At 45.8% G+C, this 22,058-nt stretch overlaps 1 protein-coding gene across 3 annotated transcripts in view; it reads right to left on the bottom strand.

Annotated features, from left to right (window-relative positions):
• The window catches only part of Acad10 (acyl-CoA dehydrogenase family member 10), a 39,933-nt gene that overhangs the window by 15,654 nt on the left and 2,221 nt on the right, over nt 1-22,058 (bottom strand). For all 3 annotated transcript variants that reach the window (XM_087903674.1, XM_087903675.1, XM_087903673.1), the window contains exons 2-9: nt 18,963-19,163; nt 15,407-15,555; nt 12,542-12,736; nt 11,410-11,568; nt 9,934-10,093; nt 8,330-8,471; nt 5,154-5,222; nt 1,469-1,650 (exon numbers count right to left, since the gene is read on the bottom strand). In XM_087903674.1, coding sequence (XP_087759800.1) covers nt 1,469-1,650; nt 5,154-5,222; nt 8,330-8,471; nt 9,934-10,093; nt 11,410-11,568; nt 12,542-12,736; nt 15,407-15,555; nt 18,963-19,149 — 1,243 coding nt within the window. In that variant the 5' untranslated portion in view covers nt 19,150-19,163. The remainder of the gene's footprint in view (nt 1-1,468; nt 1,651-5,153; nt 5,223-8,329; nt 8,472-9,933; nt 10,094-11,409; nt 11,569-12,541; nt 12,737-15,406; nt 15,556-18,962; nt 19,164-22,058) is intronic.

The raw sequence follows: 22,058 nt of genomic DNA, 5'->3' as shown, positions 1-22,058 counted from the left end.
TGGTAGGCTAAGAGCATGGATCTGAAGTCAAGTCACCAGGGGTAGGCTCTAGTTCTGCCACCATCCAACTGTGTGACGACAGGTACCCTACCTAACCCTGATGGGCCTTACTTTCCTCACCATAATCGGGTCTTCCCAGAGCTGAGGGAAGGATGCAACACATAAAGTTGGGCCTGGTACGGTGGTGCACACCTTTAATCCCAGAACTCAGGAAGCAGAGGCAGGTGGATCTCTGAGTTTGAGGCTAACCTGGTGTCCAGAGTGAGTTCCAGGATATCCAGGGCTACACAGAAAAACCTGTCTCAAAAAGTCAAATAAATAAATAAAATAATATTAAAGTACATAAAATTGAGGTGGGAAGACATTTCAGATAAGTTCAAGGCCAGCCTGGTAACAAAGTGAGGCCGCTGGTACAGCAAGAAAATCTGTCTTTCTCTCTCTCTCTCCTCTCTTTCTTTCTCCCTTTTTAAAAGAGGTCAAGGCTGGGCAATGGTGGCAATGCTTTTAATCCCAGTGCTCAGGAGGCTGAGACAGGAGGATCGCTGTGAGTTTGCAGCCACCCTGGTATACAGAGTGAGTTCCAGGACAGCCAGGGCTACACAAAGAAACCCTGTCTTGAAAAGCCAGAAAAAAAAACAACAATCTTACCCACCTCAAAAGAGGCCAAGTATGGTGGTATACCCTGTGATACCAACACTTGAGAAGTATAAGCAGGAGAATCAGGAGTTCAAAGCCATCCTTAACTACATTTCTAGTTCAAGGCCAACCAGGAGGTACAATTAGACTCTTCTCAAATAAAATTTTATTTATTTATTTGGTTGGTTTTCAAGTTAGAGTTTATCTATAGCCCTGGTTGTCCTGGAACTTGTTCTGTATACTAGGCTATCCAGAGATCAGCCTGCTTCTGCCTCCCAAGTGCTGGAATTTAAGAATTGTAACACCACTACCTGGCTCAAAAAAAATAAAATATTTTTTTTTTAAAGTAAGAAAAGGCAAGGTGGTGGTGGCACACCCCTTTAATCCCAGCACTAGGGAGGTAGAGACATGTAGATCTCTGAGAGTTCGAGGCCAACCTGGTCTACAAGAGTTATTTCCAGGACAGGCTCCAAAACTACAGTGAAACTCTGTCTCAAAAAACAAAACAAAACAAAAAAGTAATAAAAGAAGGAAGAGATGGAAGGAGGAAGTATATCTTAAATACTATGATCAGCATTGGAAAGAAAGAAAGGATTAAACAGTTTAGTAACAAAAGTGGCAAGGAGAACAGAATCCTTAATTAAGTCCTTAAACAAGCCCATGATGTGCCTTATCCAAGGACAAAATGAGTGGTAAGCAGACCAGTTATGATTAGCCTGGGTTTAGAAGGTGAGCAGGGCTGTGTGTCAGCACCCCAACCACTGAGCCCCCAAGAGTAGAGCTTCGCTTTGTGAGAGGAACTGTCGGTGGAGGATGGGCTGCCCCTGCGCACCTTGCTTCCCAAAGCTGTCCAGGCCTGTGGCCTGCAGGTCCACACTGTGAATTCTGCACAGGACTTGATTCATGGCAGCATATATGGCTTGCCGTTGGCTGGGCTCCAAGCCTGGCAGGGAGGGGTCTTTGTAGATGATGCCCGGGCAGTACTCCATCAAGTAGAAGGGGGTGCCGATGATGCTGGCAGGGACACAGATAGGGGTGGGCATTTCAGTGACTGTCAGCCGTGGAGCCCCTCAGTTTCTGTGAGGAGAATTTGGGAGGGGGCAGAGCTCCTTTGCCTCTAAGTGCAGAGAACTGAAAGTGCCCATCACCTCTCCCCACCATGCCCACCCATGTGTGCAGACAGCCAGCATCCTCTTGCTTCTTTGGCCCATGTGTAGAAACCACTGAAGAGTTTGTTTTTCAAATTTATTTTTAATTTATTTATATTTTATGTGCTTTGGTGTTTTGCTTGCATCTATGTTTGTGTGAGGGTTACAGACAGTTGTAAGCTGCCATGTGGGTGCCTGGAATTGAACCCGGCTGGGTCCTCTGGAAGAACAGTCAGTGCTCTTAACCACTGAGCTATCTCTCCAGTGCCACTGAAGAGATTTTAATGTGATAAGTATAAGATCAAATTGTTGAAAGAGGAGGAGTTCTGGAGTCATTTAGAGCCAGCTTTAAGTACCACTTCTGTCCTTGACTAAGCTGTGTATCCCAAGGAGACTTACTGAGAAGCCTATACAAATGTTTTCATTTTTTATTTGGTTCTTTTGAGACAGGGTCTCACTGTATAGCACTGGTTGTCTTTGAACTCCAGATCCTCCTGCCTCAGCCTCCAGAGTGCTGGAATTACAGGCTTGTGTCATTTCATATGTGTGTATGTGTGCAAGCACAGGTGAGGAGCATACAGCAACGGATCATGCAGCATAGGCTTGTCTGTTCTCACCTTCCCCCTTGTTTGAGACGATATCTTAGTTTTCTATTGTGTACAGCCGGCCAGGTAGCCCACAAGCTTCGGGGATTCTCCTGTCTCTACCTCCCATCTCGCTTTCAGGAGTGCTGGGGTTACAGGTACTCCCACTCTCTAGCCAGCCTTTATGTGGGTTCTGGGGATTGAACTCAGGCCCTCGTGCTGTGCAGCAAGCACTTTTACCCACCGAGCCATCTCTCTAGCCCCTGCCATCCCTTTTCCCTTCCATTTTATTTTATGTGGATGGCTTGTCTGCATTATGTCTGCACCATGTGCCTGTAGAAGCCAAAAGAGGTGGTTGGACTCCCTGGGACTGGAGTTACACGTGGTTCCTATTCTCTTTTTCATCTGTTAAACTTACCCAGTTTTAAAACAAAGAAAATGAATACACAGAGGTCCTGGTATAGATCTACTTATACATGGGGCAGCTATTCGACATTCCTCCTTATTCCTGATGCTATATGCACCCTTACTTAAAGGCACTGAAGGCACTTGTACCATCTTGTAATGTGTAGTGATATTTCATTTGTATTTTCATAATAGAGTTTGCCTGAGATTAGAAAGCAAAACAGCCACACTAGTTAGCCATAGAGGCCAGGTGGTGGTGGTGCACGCCTTTAATCCCAGCATTAGAGAGGAATATAAGGCAGAATGAGACAGGAACTCACTCTTTTTCAGTCTCAAGATTTCATAGAGCTAAGAGCTCTCTAGTGGCTTGGCTGCTTTGTTTTTCTGATCTTCAGGATGAGCCCCAATATTTGTCTCTGAGTTTTTTTTTTATTTGTGCTACAGTGGTGTTCAGGTAATTTGCTATCATGTTACTTTTTAAAATTTATTTTTATTGCATGTGCATTCATGTTTTGTATGTATGTATATCTGTGTGAAGGTGTCAGATCTTCTGAAAATGGAGTTACAGGCAGTTATGAGCTGCTATGTGGTTGCTGGGAATTGAACATGGGTCCTCTGGAAAAGTAGCCAGTGCTCTTAACCACTGAGTCATCTCTCCAGCTCCCTTGCTGCCACGTTATTAGCCATCTTTTAGTCATGACTAGAAAGTACTTTACTGCTCTAAAAAGCGATTCTGAAAATTATTCTGTGTTTATCCTGACTTGGGATATATTCTTCTTTTTTGTTTTTTAATGTGTGTGGGTGTCTTGCCTGTGTGTATGTCTGTGCAGCACATGTGTGTCATGGAGGCCAGAAGAGGACAATGGATCCCCTGGAAATGGGGTTAGAGCTGTGAGCTGCTGTGTGGATGTTAGGAATAGAACCCGAGTATTCTGTGAGACTGGCAAATGCCCTTAACCGCTGACCCACCTCTACAGTTCCATCAAACACATCCCGGAAGAGCTAGGGAGATGGCTCAGTCAGTAAAATACTTGCTGACAGCATGAGGATCCAAGTCTGATCCCCAGAGCTCACAGAAAACAAAACAAAGCAAAAAACCTCAAACAGGGGTGGTGGTATGCACTAGCAGCTGCAGTTCTGGAGACACAGACAGGCAGATCACTGGGCTTTCTGGCCAGCCTAGAGAGCTTTAGGTCCCAGTGACAGAATCTTTGTCAAACAAACAAGATGGCTCTTTAGGAACCACACTCAAGTGTAGCTTCTACATGCACGCACGTACATATGCATTTGTGTTCACGAACATGCATACACATTCTTGAGAGTCAGTGTGGTAATCCTAACACTGTGGAGGCTGAGGCAGAAGAATTGAGAATTAGAAGTGAGTCTGGGCTACATGGTAAGAGCCTGTCTCAAAAAAATAAATAAATGGGCATGTAAATTACTCTGTATATATGAAAAGAACATGTGGCAAATACTAAAAACACTGTAATCCGAAGTATAAATAGATGCTTCTAGTGCTGTGTTTTTCTTTCAATTGTTGTACATGTTTAAAAATCTTCCTGATCAAAAATAAAGAAGAAAGAGAGAGACTCAACTGGGGGATCAGCTTACTAGGAATGAACATGCTTGCTTAGCGTGTACAAAGCCTGGGTCTGTCCCAGTACCACATAAACAGGCTGTGTGCTGCATGCTGTAACCCAAGCACTCAAGAGGTCCAAACAGAGAGATCAGCCATTCAAAATCATCCTTGGACACAACTGTCTCAAAGACAGACAGACAGACAGACAGACAGACAGACAGACAGACAGACAGACACACACACACACACACACACACACACACAGAATGCTACAGCAGTTTAAAAGGGAAGTACAGGGCATGGTGGCAACACCCCTTTAATCCCAGCACTCAGGAAGCAAAGGCCAGCCTAGTCTACATAGTTCCAGGATAGCCAAAGCTACATAGAGACCTTTTCTCAACAAATAAACAAACAATTTTAAACCATAACAAAAAAAGAACAAAAGCAAGCTACATGAAACTCAGTGGGACTCTGTGTGTGTGTGTGTGTGTGTGTGTGTGTGTATGTATGGTGTGTATACTATTTACTAAGAGAGGGATCTCTCGATGTAGACTCCTGCTTCTGGGCCCCTAGTGCCGGGATTACACTGTACCACAGCCAGCTAAGTGGGTATATTTTTTTGAATCTTAAAACAGCTATTTTGGATGTGGCTGTGCTTTCTGGGTGACAGGATCTTAGAACTTCTGGGGTAGGTGGCTGCATTTGATTTTCTCCGTTCTAAGGAATGGGCTCTTGAGTTAGTAAATGGGATTTTCTCTCCTGTAGTCTGAGGACACAATGGCAAAATACACAAGTCTTTACCTTGAGTCTTCACAGAGGTCAAGGACAGTGGGGACAGGGACACCGGCATTCCCGAGGGCTTTCATTATCCTGCCAGGACAAATGAAAACACATCATTGTGGGCAATTGCTTTTCTTATTTAAAAAATAGTCCATTCTTGGGGTTGGGTTCAGTTGGTAAAGTGCCTGCCACACAAACACAAAGATAAGTGTTTAGATCCCCAGCACCCATGTGAAAACCCGAGCACGGCAACATGTGCCTATAATCCCAGTCTGGGAGTGTGGCTGGGATGAAGACAGGCAGATTGCTGAACTCACTGACAGGCATGACTTCAGGTTTACTGGGAGACCTTTATGTCAAAACATAAAGGTGGATAAGCCTCAGGGCAGTGCACACCTGTAGTCCCAGCACTTGAGAGGCCGAGACAGGCAGATCTCTGAGTCTGAGACCAACCTGGTCTACATAGTGAGTTCCAAGCCAGCCAGAGCTACATAGTAAGACCCTTGTCTCAAAAAACAACAAATGGCTCTGTGGTTAAGAGCACTGTCTGTTCTTACAGACAGCTCAGGTTTGGTTCTGAGGACCCACATGACAGACATGTCACAACCTTCTGGAACTCCAGTTCCAGAGGATTCAACACCTTCTTTGCAGGCACTACATGCATGGAATGCAGACATGTGTGCTGGCAGAACACCCATACACTTAAACGTGGGGAGTGACAGAGACAAGACACCTGACTTTGACCTTGAGCCTCCATATACAACATGTACAAGCACACCAAACGCATGTGTGCACATATCATACACATGCAGAACACATAACACATGCAATAAATATAAATTTAAAATAGTACGGTGGAGGTGGTGCTGTATCTCAATGGTAGGAAGCTCACCAGGCATACACAGGCCTAGGGATCCATCCCCACTGTGGCAGAAGGAAGAAAGGGAAGGAAAGAAGGAGGGAAGGAGAAAGGGAAGAAGACCACATCAAGCACAGGTGTGCACCCGTGACCTAGCATCAAAAGTCAGGAGCCAGAAAAAGAAAGAGAGGCCAGGACATCACATTCTCCTTGGGCCCCAAACTTGCCCTTTCTCACACACTCTGCACTGCAGGGGAAAGAGGAGGAAGTCTTTCTTGAGAGACTCCAGTCTAGGCTTCTAGTGGGTTTGCCCCTCCTCTTTCGGAGATCTGGAGCTAGAATTCTGTATTACGTGTTTAAACTGTCCTGGTAGCACAGGTTTGTAATCCTGGCTACTAGGGAAGCTGACCCGAGCAACCTAGAGACCATGGCTGCAAGAGTGCATGGTAAGAACATTTAAAACCACTTCTCCATTATTGTGTATGTATGTATACACAATGTGGGGGCACATGTGCCGCAGCATGAATGCGGAAGTCAGAGGACAGCTCTGTGGGGATGGCTCTCTTCTTCCATCTTTATGTGGGTTCCAGGGAGTGAACTCAGTTCACTAGACTTGTGCAGCAGAAAAATCCTGCCCAGGAAAAAACAAACAAACAAGCAAACAAACTTCTGTTTAAAAGGGCTGGGAAGTTAGCTCTGTCAGATATATGGCTGCTGCATAATCGTAAGCACCTGAGTTCAAATCCTGGCAACTACACATAAGAGTGGGGAGGGGGAGATAGGTGGTCCAGGGGGCTTATCAGCCAGTCAGTCAATCCTAGTTACTGAACCCAGATCCCAGTGAGAGATCATGTCAAAAGTCAAGTGGACAGTGAGGATCCACACCCAAGGTTGGCCTCAGCTTCCACATGTACACATACAAACATGTACACACTTATGCGCACTCCACATACAAATAATTAAGTGAAATAAGTTAAAATTAGCTGGGCAGTGGTGGCACACTCCTTTAATCCCAGCACTTGGGAGGCAGAGACAGGTGAGGATCTCTGTGAGTTCGAGCCCAGTCTGGTCTATAGAGTGAGTTCCAGGACAGAATCCAAAGCTACAGAAAAACCCGTCTCAAAAAACCAAAGCCAAAAAAAAAATTAAGAATAATTTAAAGGGGGCTGGAGAGATGGTTCAGCGGTTAAGAGCACTGACTGCTCTTCCAGAGGTACTGAGTTCAATTCCCAGCAACCACATGGTGGCTCACAACCATCTATAATGAGATCTGGTGCCCTCTTCTGGCCTATAGGCAGGATACTGTATGAAGGAAGGAAGGAAGGAAGGAAGGAAGGAAGGAAGGAAGGAAGGAAGGAAGAAAGGAAGAAAGAAAGAAAAAATAATTTAAAGTAAAAAGAGTGGGAATGATGGAGCACCCCTTCAATCCCACTGGTGAGGCATAGGCAAGAGAATCAAGAGTTCAGGGTCATCTTTGGGTAAGTCTGATGCCAGCACAGGCTATATGAGATTGTCTCATAAAGGGAAGAAAGAGAAAAAGAAAAAGAGAAAAATTGGGTACTTGGGAGGCTGAGGCATGAGGATCATTTGTATGCAGGAGTTAGAGACAAGTCTGGGCAACAGTGAGACCTCCTTATTAAACCAGAGGCTTCTGCCTTTTGTTCTCATCTGGTGGAAACTGATAATTATAGTTTTAAAAGCTTCAGGGCAGTTGGGCACGTAAGAGGCAAAGGCAGGTGGATCTCTATGAGTTTAAGGCCAGACTGGTCTATAAAGCCAGTGAGTCAGGGATATACAGCGAGACCCTGTCTCAGGAAAAAAAAAAAAAAGCAGGGGGTGGGTGAGGCTGGAGAGATGGCTTGGTATTTAAGAGCACTAGTTACTTTCCCAGAGGACCTGAATTCAATTTACAGCACCTACATAGCAGTTCACAAGCACCTATAACTCCAGTTCCAGGGGAGCCACCACCTTCTGACTTCCATGGGCATGTGGTAAATGGACACACATACATGCAGGCAAAACATTCATACACATAAAATAGAGAGCATGTACTGCTGTGTTCCTCCAGAGGATCAAGTCAGCTCCCAACACACAACAGCTTACAACCACCTGTAACTCCAGCTCCAAGAGACCCAACACCCTCCTCTTGTCTCCATGGGTACCCTCACTCATGTACACACACACACACACACACACACACACACAAATACGGAATGTTTAAAGGAGGGAAAGACTTCAAAGCAGTCCCACAGAAGCTGACTTGACAGCTTAGGACTGAGCTTATGTGCTGGGGACACCAGCTGGCCAGTCACCTTCTGCTCCCACCCCAGAAACTTACTTGAACTCCCTCTCTATGGCATGGGCAGAGGGAAGGAGGGTCCCTGGGGGCTTCTTCCTCAGAACCAGCTGACGATCAGCTAGCCTGACGTAATATGTTGGATTTGACTGTCCATGATCAAACTGCAGGAGCTCCATGGGGCCTACAGGTTTGACAATACAGAACACTCAGAAGGAAGCCAGAACCCAGATCCTAACCGATGGGAATCCCTTCTCCCAGTGCAGTGTGCCCCTGGGAAGTATGATTTCCTCCTGTATGGTTCCCAGCAGGAGATGCCACTCTCCCCCTCCCAGAAACAACGACTGAGTCCCAGGCTTAAACACTCAGAGCCACATGCTGTTACAGGACAGCAAAGGCCACTTCCTTAACACAATGGTCACCTCTTCTCTCCATATGGGTGTATAGCTTGTTGCCAACTCCTGCCTGGTGGAAACATGTCCTTGGGTTCTGTTTATCAATCCTAGCTGTCATGGCCACACATCTGGCCCCATAGAATGTCCTATGCCTGAGATCAAAAGTGCTCTTGTATGTCCCTCATGCATGCTCTTCCAAACCATGTCTGACACTGACATGACAGCTGACAGGAGTCATGTGGCGCCAAAGCTGCCTACAGGACACACACTTTCCCAGTCTTTTTTTTTTTAATTTATTTATTTGTTTATTATGTATACAGTATCCTGTCCGCAGGCCAGAAGAGGACACCAGGCTTCATTACAAATGGTTGTGAGCCACCATGTGGTTGCTGGGAATTGAACTCAGGACCTTTGGAAGAGCAGGCAATGCTCTTAACCGCTGAGCCATCTCTCCAGCCCACTTTCCCAGTCTTGAGGCTAAGTTCTGCAGCTCTTTTGCAGGCTCCTGGAAGAGGCAGATTTGTTCTGCTTGGCAGGAGAGTGAGCAGACAGAGGAGTTGGCCATTGGCTGGCATGGTCTAGAGAGGCCTTCAGATCTGTGGGTGTGCTGCCAGGGAACCCGAGGCTAGAAAATAGCATGCTGTGAAGCTATAAATAAGAGCTTTTGAGAGGACCAAGTTGGGGGAAGGACTCACCAGGAGAGTTTCAAAAGCTGGGATGCCTTCTTTCAGAGGATAAAACAGAGAGCGAGCAGAGCTGGGAAGAGGAGTCGCCTTGCCACGTTTTAAATAAAATGTAGCCTTTTCCTTTTTTGGTGGTGCTGGGAACAAAATCAGGACCTCACCCAAGCTAGGCAAGTATTCTACCACTGAGCTAGATTCCCAGACTCTTGTAGGCCAGGCTGGCCTCGAACTTACAGAGATCTACCTGCCTCTGCCTCCTGAGTACTAGGATTAAAGGCGTGCACCACCACTACCTGACTAGATTCCCAGTCTCTAAAATCATATAACATACAGTAACCATCTCAAAACAGACTATTGTCTCGAAAGTCAGACTCGCTCACTGAACACAACGCATCTCCAAGCTCTGTCCTCCTCAGTGGTTAGTCTGAGGCAAAGCCAGCCCCACCAGACTCTGAGATGGAGGCCTGCGGTGAGGGGAAACCCAGAAGAGCACTGCACAGTACATCAGGGTGGGGCAGTGACAACCACACTGTGTGGAGAGAGTCCCCTAACAAGAAAGCTACCCTACCAGTGTCGTGGGTCCCCAGCAAGCCCTTCAGGTACTTCTCCAAGGCATCCTCTGGAATCTCCATAGTCTTCCTCACAGGACGAGTGTTGGGAATACCCACACGCAACGGGAGACCCAGAAGAGCTTCCAACTCCTTCACTGCTGCCTCAGGTTGGACAACCTGGTTTCAGGAAAAATCACAACTTGTGCCCATCAATCAGCTTGGCCCTCAGTCTGCCTGTCTCCAAGAGGGCCACCCCTTAGAGAGCAGAGGTTTTCAACCTCCGTTATGCTGTGGCCCTTTAATACAGTTCCTCATTTTGTGGTGACCCCAACCATAAAATTTTCATTGCTGCTTCATAACTATAATTCTGCTACTGTTATGAATCATAATATAGACATCTAATGTGCAACCCTCCGGAAATGGCCATTCGAGCCCCCCAAGGGGGTTGTGACCCACAGGTTGAGAATCACTGTCTTAGAGGGAACTGCCCAGAAGTCAGTTCTCAAACAATGGCCTCTGGAGCCTTTGCTCAGCTCAGAGGAACCACAATGAGTTTCCTCTTCCATCTAATCCGGAGCCCTGCCTTCACAGGAGAGTACTATCCACAGGTTCTCAAGATGTCAGGATGGTAACACACCTTACAATCTGGGAAGCTACACTAGCAGGACCTGGAGGTCAAGGCTGGCCTGGGATACAAAAGACAAACAAACAAAGTATCATACTTGTAGAGAGGGTCAAAGGCTGGGCTGGAGCGGAGTGATACGGGAGAATCGTCTGTATTCTGTCAATCATTTTAATAAAACGCTGATTGGCCAGGCAGGTATAGGCGGGAAAGCCAGACAGGAAGGAGGGGTGGAGCAAAGAGACTGGGAGTATTCTGGAAGCAGAGCTCCCTCAGCCACTCCTGCGCAGACCACCGAAGAGGCAGCATGTAACTTGCCCAGCTGAGAAAGGTACGGAGCCAATGTGGCTAATGTAGATAAAGATAATGGGGTAACATAAGTTATAAGAGTTAACAAGAAGTCTGACCTAATTGGCCAATCAGTTTATAACCTTATGGAGTCCTGTGTGTGATTTTCTTTGGGGCCTGCCTGCTGTGGGGTACTGGGCGGGACAGATACCCCAACAAGCCGGCCCTCATGTAACAGCGGAGGCTGTCGCTATGGCCTGTGAGTTTAACAGTGATAACTCGGACTGTTATCCCAGATAACTGGCTGGGAGTCCCACACACATGGCTTCCATACCTCACAGCCGTGACTAAAAGTGACCCTTGTGGCTGTGGCTCCTGGCCCCTCCATCTAGAGGAGCACTGCTCAGCCAGTCTGTGCCAGTCAAAGGTCACTTTCCTCACACTGCCTACTTCCCACACTGCAGTCATGAGCAGCTAGTTCTAGACTTCATAGTCCAAGCTTGAAGACTGTTCAAAGGGAGTCACCAAGGAAGGCTGACTAATCCTGGGGCACAGTAGGTGGCTCCAGACACATCAGGATTACCTTAATGGTGTGAATGCCCAGGCTGGCAGCTGCTTTTAGATTTTGTCCCAGGTCATCAAGGAAGATGGCCTCTGAGGGCTGCAGGCCCAACCGCTGCAGGCACAGCTGGTATATCCTGGGGTCTGGCTTACAGATGCCTTCTGAGCAGGACTCTACCACCTGAGGGAGAGAGGAGTGGCCTTAGAGGTGCAGCTTCCACAAGCTCACTGGTACAGGTTTGAAGGAAAGAAGATGGTGCAGGGTTATTACTATAGCAGGAAGGGTTGTTATGTAATGATGTTGCCTTCTTAAAGTGAGGGACTGGAAAACCAGGGGATACAACCTAGGGGCCACACTCAGTGCCAACCCCAAGGAAAGGAGCCATGAACCTCATAAACTCCCATCATGCTGTAAGAAAGGCAGGTAGGACTCAGGTCCTCGGGATCTATGGCAAGCACCTTTACCCACAGAGCCATCTCACAGACAGCAGTGAGGTATTATGGGATGGCTCCAGTCTGGAAGTCAGCATCAGACAGGAGGTGGAGAGAGAGTCAGAATCCACATGACATGTGAGGGATGATGGCGATGTAAGTGCAGGTAAGGGTTTCGATGTGGGATGTAAAGACATCTCCAGCTCATCAGTAGGTGGCGGTGAGCATTGCAAGAGCCCTGTTTTGCTAGATATGGTCATGAATGCCTTTAGTCTCAGCACTTGGAAGGCAGAGGCAGGAAGAACTGTGTGAGTTTCAGGCCCAGGCTGCCTGTCAGGCTTCAGGACCCTGTTTCTTTTTTGTTTCTCCTCTCTCTCTCTCTCTCTCTCTCTCTCTCTCTCTCTCTCTCTCTCTCTCTCTCTCATTAACACACATACAAAGCAGGCCAATCTCTGTGAGTGAGTTCCAGGACAGCCAAGGTTATACAGAGAAATCCTGTCTCAAAAAACAAAAACAAACAAACAAACAAAAACCAAAAACCCAAAAAGCAATCAAACAAAAAAGAGGCAAAAAATAAAAATAAAGATCATTTTAAACGTATTACATGTAAACCTACCTTGGGCAGCTGTGTGAGTAGAAACCCACTTACAAGAGACTGCTAGCAGGCAATATTTAAAACTGTACCCAGACTGTCTCCATCACATCCATCACCTCGTACTTACCACATCAAACTGTTTCCGGTCCAGGGGCAAAAAACTTTTCCCATTGGAGAGATAAAAATTATTGGTCAAGACTGCAGTCTGAAGGCCTTCTGCTCTGATCTGAGAGATGGCCTGTGTCATCACTGGGAACTGCTTTGTCACTTGCTCACTGGTCAGCAGAGAGAAAAATGAGTTCACAGGCACAGAAGTCTTTGCCTGTGAACAAGAGAGGAGACAGGAGAATTGGCAGGCATTAGAGTGTGGTCCCTCATGGGCCACCATCAAGAATTCATTCCTGGCATCTTACTGCATAGGCTTTCTGCCCATGACTTTAGGGGGCTCATTTGTATTTTCAGAGAAGTTCTCAGAATATTGGTCAGACAAGCCTCAAATGCCTGGAGTCAAGTCTTCCTTCCTCAGCCTCCCTAGTAACCGGGCAACATGTAGATGTCACTGGCCATGCTATATGTCAGTCTTTAGAAGCTCATCTAGAAACTGGGGTTTAATTCAACCCTGGGGAGTTAAGGAGGGGGATCTCAGCTTTGATGTTAGCCAGGGTGGCAGGGAGACCACTTCTCAATCCCTGCTCAAAAAACAATAACAGAAAAGCAAGCCCCTGCACTTGGTGCTAGAGTTAGAATAGCTAAAGAAGCCAGGGATGTGTTCCTACTTTGGTCTCAAGAGTTCTTCATTCCACTCTTGGATTAACAGTCAAAAAGTCAGACCAACAAAAGAGGATGCATTAAGCCCGGCAGAGGTGGTGCAAGCTTCAATCACAGCACTTGGGAGGCAGAGGCCCGTCTGGTCTACAGTGTGAATTCCAGGACAGTCTGGGCTGTACAGAGAAAACCTGTCTCAAAAAAAAGGAAAAAGAAGGAGGAGGAGGAGGAGGAGGAGGAGGAGGAGGAGGAGGAGGAGGAAGAAGAAGAAGAAGAAGAAGAAGAAGAAGAAACATTAAACTTTAAAGCATATTCATCAGATGTCATTTATTGTTAGTGACCTACAGCACTGGATGATTTTTGTGCTGTACCTTGTGTCAGCTTGATAAATTTTAGTTTCTGAGTAATTTTAGGGCCTTTAATATTTTATTTAAGTATATTATTATATGTGTATGGGTGTTTTACCTGCACCATGTGCTTGCTTGGAGCCCTCAGGACCCAGAAGAGGGTGTTGGAACCTCAGAAGTGGAGTTGTAATTGGTTGTGACCATGTAGGTGCTGAGGATTGAACCCTGGTCCTCTGCAAGAGCAGCAGGTGCTCTTAACTGCAGAGCTATCTCTCCAGTTCTATTTTCTTTGTTTTTAAATTTCAGTATGTGTGGGTTTTGTAAACAACAGGTTTCAAAATCTGAAAATGCCAAGGCTTGTGGGCTCAGGTAGATTTTATAATAGCCGTACTGAAATGTAACTAACACAGCAAGTGTGTCAAGTTAAGGTGCACAGGTCAACGGTTCCTTCATTTTATTTTTGTGTTTTTAAGACAGGGTCTCACTATGAGGCTATGACTGGCCTGGCACTCACAGTGAACCCTCTGCCCTTGCCTCCCTGGAGCTGAGGCTAAAGGTGTTCACCACCAAGCTCAGCTCTTTTGTTTTGCTCAGTTCTCCTGCCTCAGCCTCCTGTGTGTTAGGAATAGAGGGATGGGCCACCACACCCAGATGATGGTTTCAGTCCTCACAGAGTCATGCAACCATCACCAGTGAATGAGAATTTAGAGAAGAGAAATCAGGCCACGAGCAGTTTCTCCATTTTCTCTTCCTAGAAACCTAATTGTGCTTCTTGTACCTGCAGCTGAAGCAACATGGTATCTCACCAGCAGGAACTCAGTGGTCACCCTTTGACCGGCTAGCATAATTTTGAGGTTTACTGTTATTTTTAGTATTTTTAAAAGTACATTTATGAGGGCTGGAGAGATGGCTCAGAAGTTCACACTGGCTGCTCTTCCAGAGTTCCTGAGTTCAGTTCCCAGCAACCACATGGTGGCTCACAACCACCTATTAATGCAATTTGGTGCCCTACATGCCAGAACACTGGCATATATATATTCACACATATACATATACATACTAAATAAACAAAACTTTTTTTAAAAGTACATTTATTTATATGTGAGTGCGCAAGTGGCATCTCACACTTGTGGCTGTCAGAGCACACTTTCAAGAGTCAGGTCTCTTCCTCCATCATTTTGATTCTGGCAAGAGATCTCAGGTCATCAGACCTGGTGGCAAGCACTTTCACAGGCTGAGCCTTCTTGCTGGCCCACTATAAATATTTTTAAGCATATAACTCAGCAGCATTAGACACACTTTCATGGGTATTCACCAGCACACTGTCCTTTCATGGAACTTACCACTATATTTTAAATTGTATTTCAGTGGAGCTATGAAGGTTATAGAAGTTACTGTAAATGAAAAGCTTAAAAGAGTGTTCAATGCAGAGGAAATGGTCAATGTTTATTGATTTAATCAGCTTTTGGCTCAAAGCCATTATGCTGAGGGCTGGTGTTTCAGTATCTGCTGTATCTTACAGTAAAGAGCACAGCTATTTATGCACACACAAACTCAAAGCCGAAATGCCTCACCATAGAAGCAATGGCTTAAAAATAGAAAGACTGGCTACTATGTTTTCATTTTAGTTCATTTACATCAATTTATGGCTGAATGCTAGCACCTTCAAGGCAAAAAGAACAATATAAAAAGTTAGACATGGAAATTCATGCCTGTGACCCAAGTACCTAGAAAGTGGATACAGGAGGATCAGGAGTTCAAAGTCATCTTGAGCTGCAGATTGAGGTCAAGGCTGCTATGGGCTACATACCTTGTCTCAGCAACCCTCCCCTGAAAAACGAGAATGGAAAGAAACAAGGAAAGAAATGTGTGTCACTCACGATTTCAGAGCATAATCTCCTGAATTCTTCCAAGAAGCCCTCTGTCGTCATCTCTCCTCTCATAAACCTCATCCAGGGTCCACTGTCACCGTCTCTGATCAAGGCCTTCAGTATAGTTCCGGAAGGAATATGGTTCTGCACCTCCCACTCTGTAGGACACAACACACACCAAATAAGAAACAACAACAAATGGCTGACGATCTCGGGAGTGACTGCCCAGATCCTGTGCTGTCTCTGGGGGCTGCAGGTGCTCCTGGGAAGGCTACACTGCCACTCTGACATCAAGAGGAGAGACTCACAGACAGGGCACAGGGCTTCTCAGGGTCCATTCCCACTCTCACTTGAGTTTCCTGCACAGGCCAGCAAAGGACATCAGATCCTCTGTAGTTGGAGTGACAGGCAGTCGTGAGCCATGGGGTTGGGAACCAAACTCAAGTTCTCTGCAGGAGCAGTAGGCACGCTTTACCATCCAGCCATCTTTCCAGCCCTAGCTTCTGTTTGGAAGCACCTTTTCTGAAAAAGTGGAACCTGGGCCTTGAGAGTGGTAGTACGGAAAGGTATAAGGAGAGAAGGAACGGCATTCTTCAGAACGACTGCTGTCAAGGCAGCACACACATGCAGGGAACAGCAAAGCTTTACGGCAAGGCTCCCTTAGCCGCCACGCACTCTGAAGGGCACAGTCTTTCTGTTCATCCCAGAGTTGGCAAGCATGTCAGGAATCTGGCACCCTCATGTACTGTTCTTGGATGTAAACAAGTACAGCCTCTGTGGAAAGCAATTTGGCAGTTTCTGTCAAAATTCCTCAATGTATGTTTCATGTTATAATTTCACTTCAGGAATTTCTTCCAGATATACTTACAAGCAAATGACGGTTATGTCCAAGCATATGGAATCACAGGTAGAGAAAAGAGTTTGCAAGGTAAATGTATATGGATAAAGGCTTGTTAAGTCAATTATGATCATGGCTCAGGGACCACATCCATCTCTGAATTCTCAGGTTTTGTTTCTTTACTTGGCGTGAACACAAGGCAAGCATCCTACGAGGAGTGCACCCTAACCTCCTACCTGCTGAGTCTTCCTGGAATGCTGTCATACCTGAGTTCACGACAATGCACAGGTGACTAGTTCAGAAACTTACCTGTGGCAGAGATGGTACAGCTCATAAAATTAACTGACACAGTCCTCAAAGGAAAAGCTTGCTAACCCTTGGAGTAAACCTAGGGCTACGGATATGAACACATACGGAAGAGCAGGGGGTTGGAGAGAGGTTGCCATGTAGGGTGTGTGCTTAGCATGTACAAGGACCTGCCTAGATCCTACCACCATGAAAAAGAAAAGTTGGCAAAATAGTCTACCAAGTAAGAAAAAAAAGTAGACAGCAGTCTGTCTCTACAGTGCTCTACTGCATGTGTGCATGTATGTATTTTCTAATGTACCCTCAGGCACCCATGGACATGTTCACACATACAAGTGTTGCTGGGAAAACAAGAAACTTTTCTCAATGGTGTCTACTCACAGAATTCTGAAACCTACTGGAAATGGAGGGCACAGCAGCAAGTATCCTTTGCTTTCCTTATTTATGTGTGTGTGCATGTGTGTACACACGTGTGAAGACAGGATGACAGCCTTGTCCTGACTGGAGCTCACTAATCAGGCTAACCTGGCTGGCCATGTGGGATCCTGTGGCCTCCAGCTACCCAGCACTGGTATCACCAGCACAGGCCACCACACTCAGCATTTTCACACAGATTCCAAGGACACAACCCAGAGCCTCATGCTTCTGAAAGGAGCATCTACTGATCTCTCTCCCCATTCTTTCATATTCTTTTAGCCTGAGTAGTCCATCCATAAATGATGTTGGTACAACTCACTGTGTAGCCCAGGCTAGCTTTGAATGCTCAGTGATCCTCCTGTCTCACTCTACCAAGTGTTAGAATTACAAGTGTGAATCACCCTACCTGGTTAGAAAAGAAAAGAATTTCCTTTTGTTGGTGTTGTTTTTGTTATTCGGGACAGGGTTTCTCTTTGTAGCCCTGGCTGACCTGCAATTGGTTCTGCAGACCAGGCTGGCCTCAAACTCACAGAGATCTACTTGCCTCTGCCTCCTGAGTAGAAAAGAATTTCCTAAGACTTGAAAGTCTACAACTATAAAGGAAACAAAACACAGATGGTTTTAATGGTATTTTAAATGAAATTTTAGTATGGATCCTTTCTTAAAAGAAAAGAAAGAAAAAAAATCTCAAAAAAATATTATAGGGGGCTGGAGAGATGGCTCAGAGGTTAAGAGCATTCCTGCTCTTCCAAAGGTCCTGAGTTCAATTCTCAGCAACCACATGGTGGCTCACAACCATCTGTAATGGGATCTGGTGCCCCCTTCTGGCCTGCAGGCATACACACAGACAGAATATTGTATATATAATAAAAATATTTTAAAAACAAACAAACAAACAAATATTATAAATAAATCAAAAGACGGGGGCAGAGAGATGATTTAGTAGTTAAGAGTGTTTATTGCTCTTGAAGAGGACTCTGCTTCCATAGACACCTGTACATATATAAACTTAAGCAGGCATACACAAATGCATATAAAATAAAATTGATGAATAATTCTTCAAAAACATTAAAAGCTGCTCCTCAATATAACAAAAGGCTCTTACTAAGGTTCAGAGAGAAATATCAGGAACTTGGGTTGGAGTGAGGGCTCAGCTGTTACGAGCACTGACTGCTCTTCCACTGGATCTGGGTTCAATTCCCAGCACCCACATGGAAGTTTACAACTGTCTGTAACTCCATTTCCATGGAATTTGACACCCTCATAGAGGCATACATGTAGGCAAAAAACACCAATGTACATAAAATAAATCACACACACACATATATGTATACACACACATATGTATTCGCACATGTATATACATATAAACACTAGGAACTTACAGAAAAAGAACTCTGTGACCTATTAACATATTAAAAAACAAGCAATTGGAGAATATGGGATATTAGAAAAACAGAGTGGCAAACATGGTGGCACATGCCACTCCCTTAGCAGTACTAGGTATATGCCCTGGGTGAGAGTCCTGACTTTTCTAGAACTCGCTCTGTAGACCAGGCTGGACTTGAACTCAGAGATCCGCCTGCCTCTGCCTCCCAAATGCTGAGATTAAAGGAGTGAACCACCACCGCATGGCTGGATTTGCTTCTTTCTTCATTCAGTTCATCTTAAATTAGTTAATCTCTAAGGATTGGAAAGTACAAACTACGGACTTTGTGCTGGGTTAGTTTATTGTCACATTAACACAAGTCAGGGTCATCAGGGAAGCATGAATCTCCATTATGAAAATGCCTCCAGTAGATGATTCTGTGGGTGTAGTGGTTTGAAATAAAATGGCCCCCAAGGGAGTAACCCTAACTTAATGACAAGATAACCCCGACTCAAAGCCATTGCGTCAAACACTGCCATTAACTGGAACTTAGAATTGGAATCCAGGACCTGTCTGTCCCCCTACCCTCCCCTTTCCCCACACCAACCCCCAAAGTGAAAGAGTACTGAGCTCACCAGCAGCCACGGTTCCAGGAGAAGGAATGAGAACTCCGCCCATGTCAAAAATGACTGCTCTGTAGCTGTGCCCTCCAGAATGTGTCCAGCGCAGGACTCCCTGCTGCCTGCCCAGGGTACTTTTCAAGGCAGTGGTCCTCCATGCCCAGTGGAGAGCAGACGGCTGGAAAAGGCATCTTATGCTCATGGCGGGGGCAGAGGCTGTGTGGGAAGAAGGCAGAGAGCAGCTTGATCCAGTTCCCATCTTGGCTGTATCACCTGCCTCAGCTGATGCCCAACAAACACTCAAACTCCACCCACAGCTGGACTCGATGACTCCACCAACGGGACCTTCACCCCTCAATGTCTACATCCATAGAAAGGGATACTGAGCCCTGACTCTCCTCAATCCCAACTCAGCTGCCTCTTCCTCCAGAGCACCTCCATCTCCCACCTTCTCTTCAGGGACCTTGAAAACCTTTTCTCAATCCTTCTTTCAACCTTCCTCCTTCATCAGCCAGAGTAACCCATCAGAACAGAAGATGTGATCACCTTGTAACCTTTTTTTTGTTTGTTTGTTTTTTTAGAGACAGGGTTTCTCTGTGTAGCCCAGGCTGTCCTGAAACTAGCTCTGTAGACCAGGCTGACCTCTGTCTGCCTCTGCTCTGGAGTGCTGGGATTAAAAGCTGGCATCACCATGCCTGGTTTAACCCATTTTAAAACCTTCATTGGAGCTGCTGAGGCAGGACTGGTGAGTTCACGCTAGCCTAGGCAACCTGTGCATTAACAACCTTTTCTGTTGCAGTGACCCACTCCCTGACAGAAGCAGCACAAGGGAAGGATTTGTTCTGGCACATGGTTTCAGAGAGCTCAGTTCGTGGCTGCACTGCTCCACGAACTTGGTCAGGAAGAACATCATGGTGGCAGAAAGCAAGACAGTAAAGAGATATGTACTTCACAGCCAGGCAAGAAACAGAGAGAGGGAATATAGGAAATGGCCAGGGGAAGACACAAGGTCAGACACCAGCGACTTGTTTCCTCGGGCTGGGCCCCACCTCTCTAGATTAATCAGCTTTCAACAAAGGCATCACGTTATCAATCCATCATGGGATCAATCCACTGATTGGGTCCCGAGCCCTCAGAAGGAAACTGTCTCTGGACCCCTTCCTTCACCAGAATGCCAAGAGGCCTGCTTCCCTAACTTTGGGAGCCTTCTTAATCAAGCATTAGACATTAGGCACTTATTGGGGTTTGCTGGTGCACACCTTTTATCCTAGCACTGAGGAGACAGAGGCAAGGGATCTCTGTGAGTTCCAGGCCTGCCGGGGTACCTAATGAGATCCTAACTAAACAAACACGCCAGGTAAAAATAAAATAACTCACAAAAAAACTCAAAACATAAAAAGCAGTTTTTCTTCTTTTTTCTCTTTTATTTTGCTTTATTTATTTACTTATTTATTCTCTTTTACTATCTGCTACCCAAGATGGTTTCCAACTCCTGGAATCAAGCAATCCTCATGCCTCAGCCTCCCCAAGAATCTGATATGGCTGGCACATATGGACCTCTATACTCAACTAACATAAGATTCTAAAGTGGCAAATATTGAAAATGACATGATGTACTTTTTCATCAAAAATTGGATCTAGGGCTGGAGAGGTGGCTCAGAGGTTAAGAGCACTGCCTGCTCTTCCAGAGGTCCTGAGTTTAAAATTCCCAGCAACCACACGGTGGTTCAAAACCATCTATAATGAGATCTGGTGCCCTCTTCTGGTCTGTAGGTACACATACAGACCGAACACTGTATACATAATAAATAAATAAATCTTTTTAAAAAAAAATTGGATCTGCCGGGCATCTGCACTGTGATGAAAACACACAACACACACACAGAGAGACACATAATCAAAAATAATCTTTTTAAAACTTAATTTACTCAGCTGGGCATGGTGGCACAAACCTTTAATCCCAGAATTTGGGAGGCAGAGGCAGACAGAACTCAGCAAGTTCAAGGAGAGCCTAATCTATAATGTGAGTTCCAGGACAGCCAAGACTACACATTGGAACCCTGTTTCAAAAAACGAAACAAAAACTAAAGAAGCAAACAACAACAAAAAAATAGCTGCATTTGGTAGCTAAAAACAAAACTAAAAACAAACAAACAAACCAAGCTTGCTTGGCATGGTGGTACATACCTTTGATCCCAGCACTTGGGAGGCAAAGGCAGGTGGATATTTAACCAGGTCAACCTGGTCTGCATAGTTCCAAGAAGTCAAGGCTATTACACAGAGAATCTCAAACGCATCCAAACTTGAAGGCTGGTGAGCTTTCTCTCAGTGCCAATGCCAAAGCCTAGGAAGGACCCAGGCTGCTGTGTAGACTGATTACAGGCTTCTGTTACCACCTCTGGTTGTGTATGGCCAGGATCAACTGGCCTTTGTACACACTAGGCAAGCACTCTCATGTCTCCAGGCTTTGGCACCTGCTGTAGACCAGAGCCCTTTCCCCTGCTTCATCTGCCTGGGGAATTTCCACTCTTTTTACATCTCAGCCTTGCCTTCTTCCCTGGAGATTTTATTTCTCTTCCCATGCTGGCTATAGCAGTTTTGGGGTGGGGCTTCCCCCACCTTCACTTTCATTGCTCCATACCTTAGTGCAGTATTTACCCCATCACATGGTAACTGTTCTATCTGCTCCTGTAGCAAGCTCTATAAGGAAAGGACTATCTTAATTATCTTTTAGACATCCATCCCCGGAGACCTGGAGCTGTTTCTAGAGTCAGAGTAGTTCCTCAGGCGAAGTGAGCTGAAGGATGAATCAACTGGATAGACCAGAAAACAGCAGGGAGTGGTGATGCACAGCTGTGGTCCTAGCACAAGGGAGGCAGAGGCAGGACAGCCTTGAAGGCCACCTTAGTCAAGGCTACACAGTAAGAAGAGGGAGAGGGCTGGAGGATACAGGGAGGGAAGAGTAGGGACACATCACAGGACTGACAGCCACGAAGAGCTCTGACAGCGTGTCCATTCCTGGATAACGATACTAGTTCTCTGGAACTGTAATCTTTTATACCAAAAAGAAGATTTGTTGTCTCCCTGTCAATCGGAAGGATGAGGTTAGAA

Source organism: Myodes glareolus, chromosome 2 (genome assembly GCF_982192425.1).
Source record: "Myodes glareolus chromosome 2, mMyoGla1.1, whole genome shotgun sequence".
Classification (NCBI taxonomy): Eukaryota; Metazoa; Chordata; class Mammalia; order Rodentia; family Cricetidae; genus Myodes; species Myodes glareolus.
This window is presented reverse-complemented; position numbering and strand designations above follow the sequence as displayed.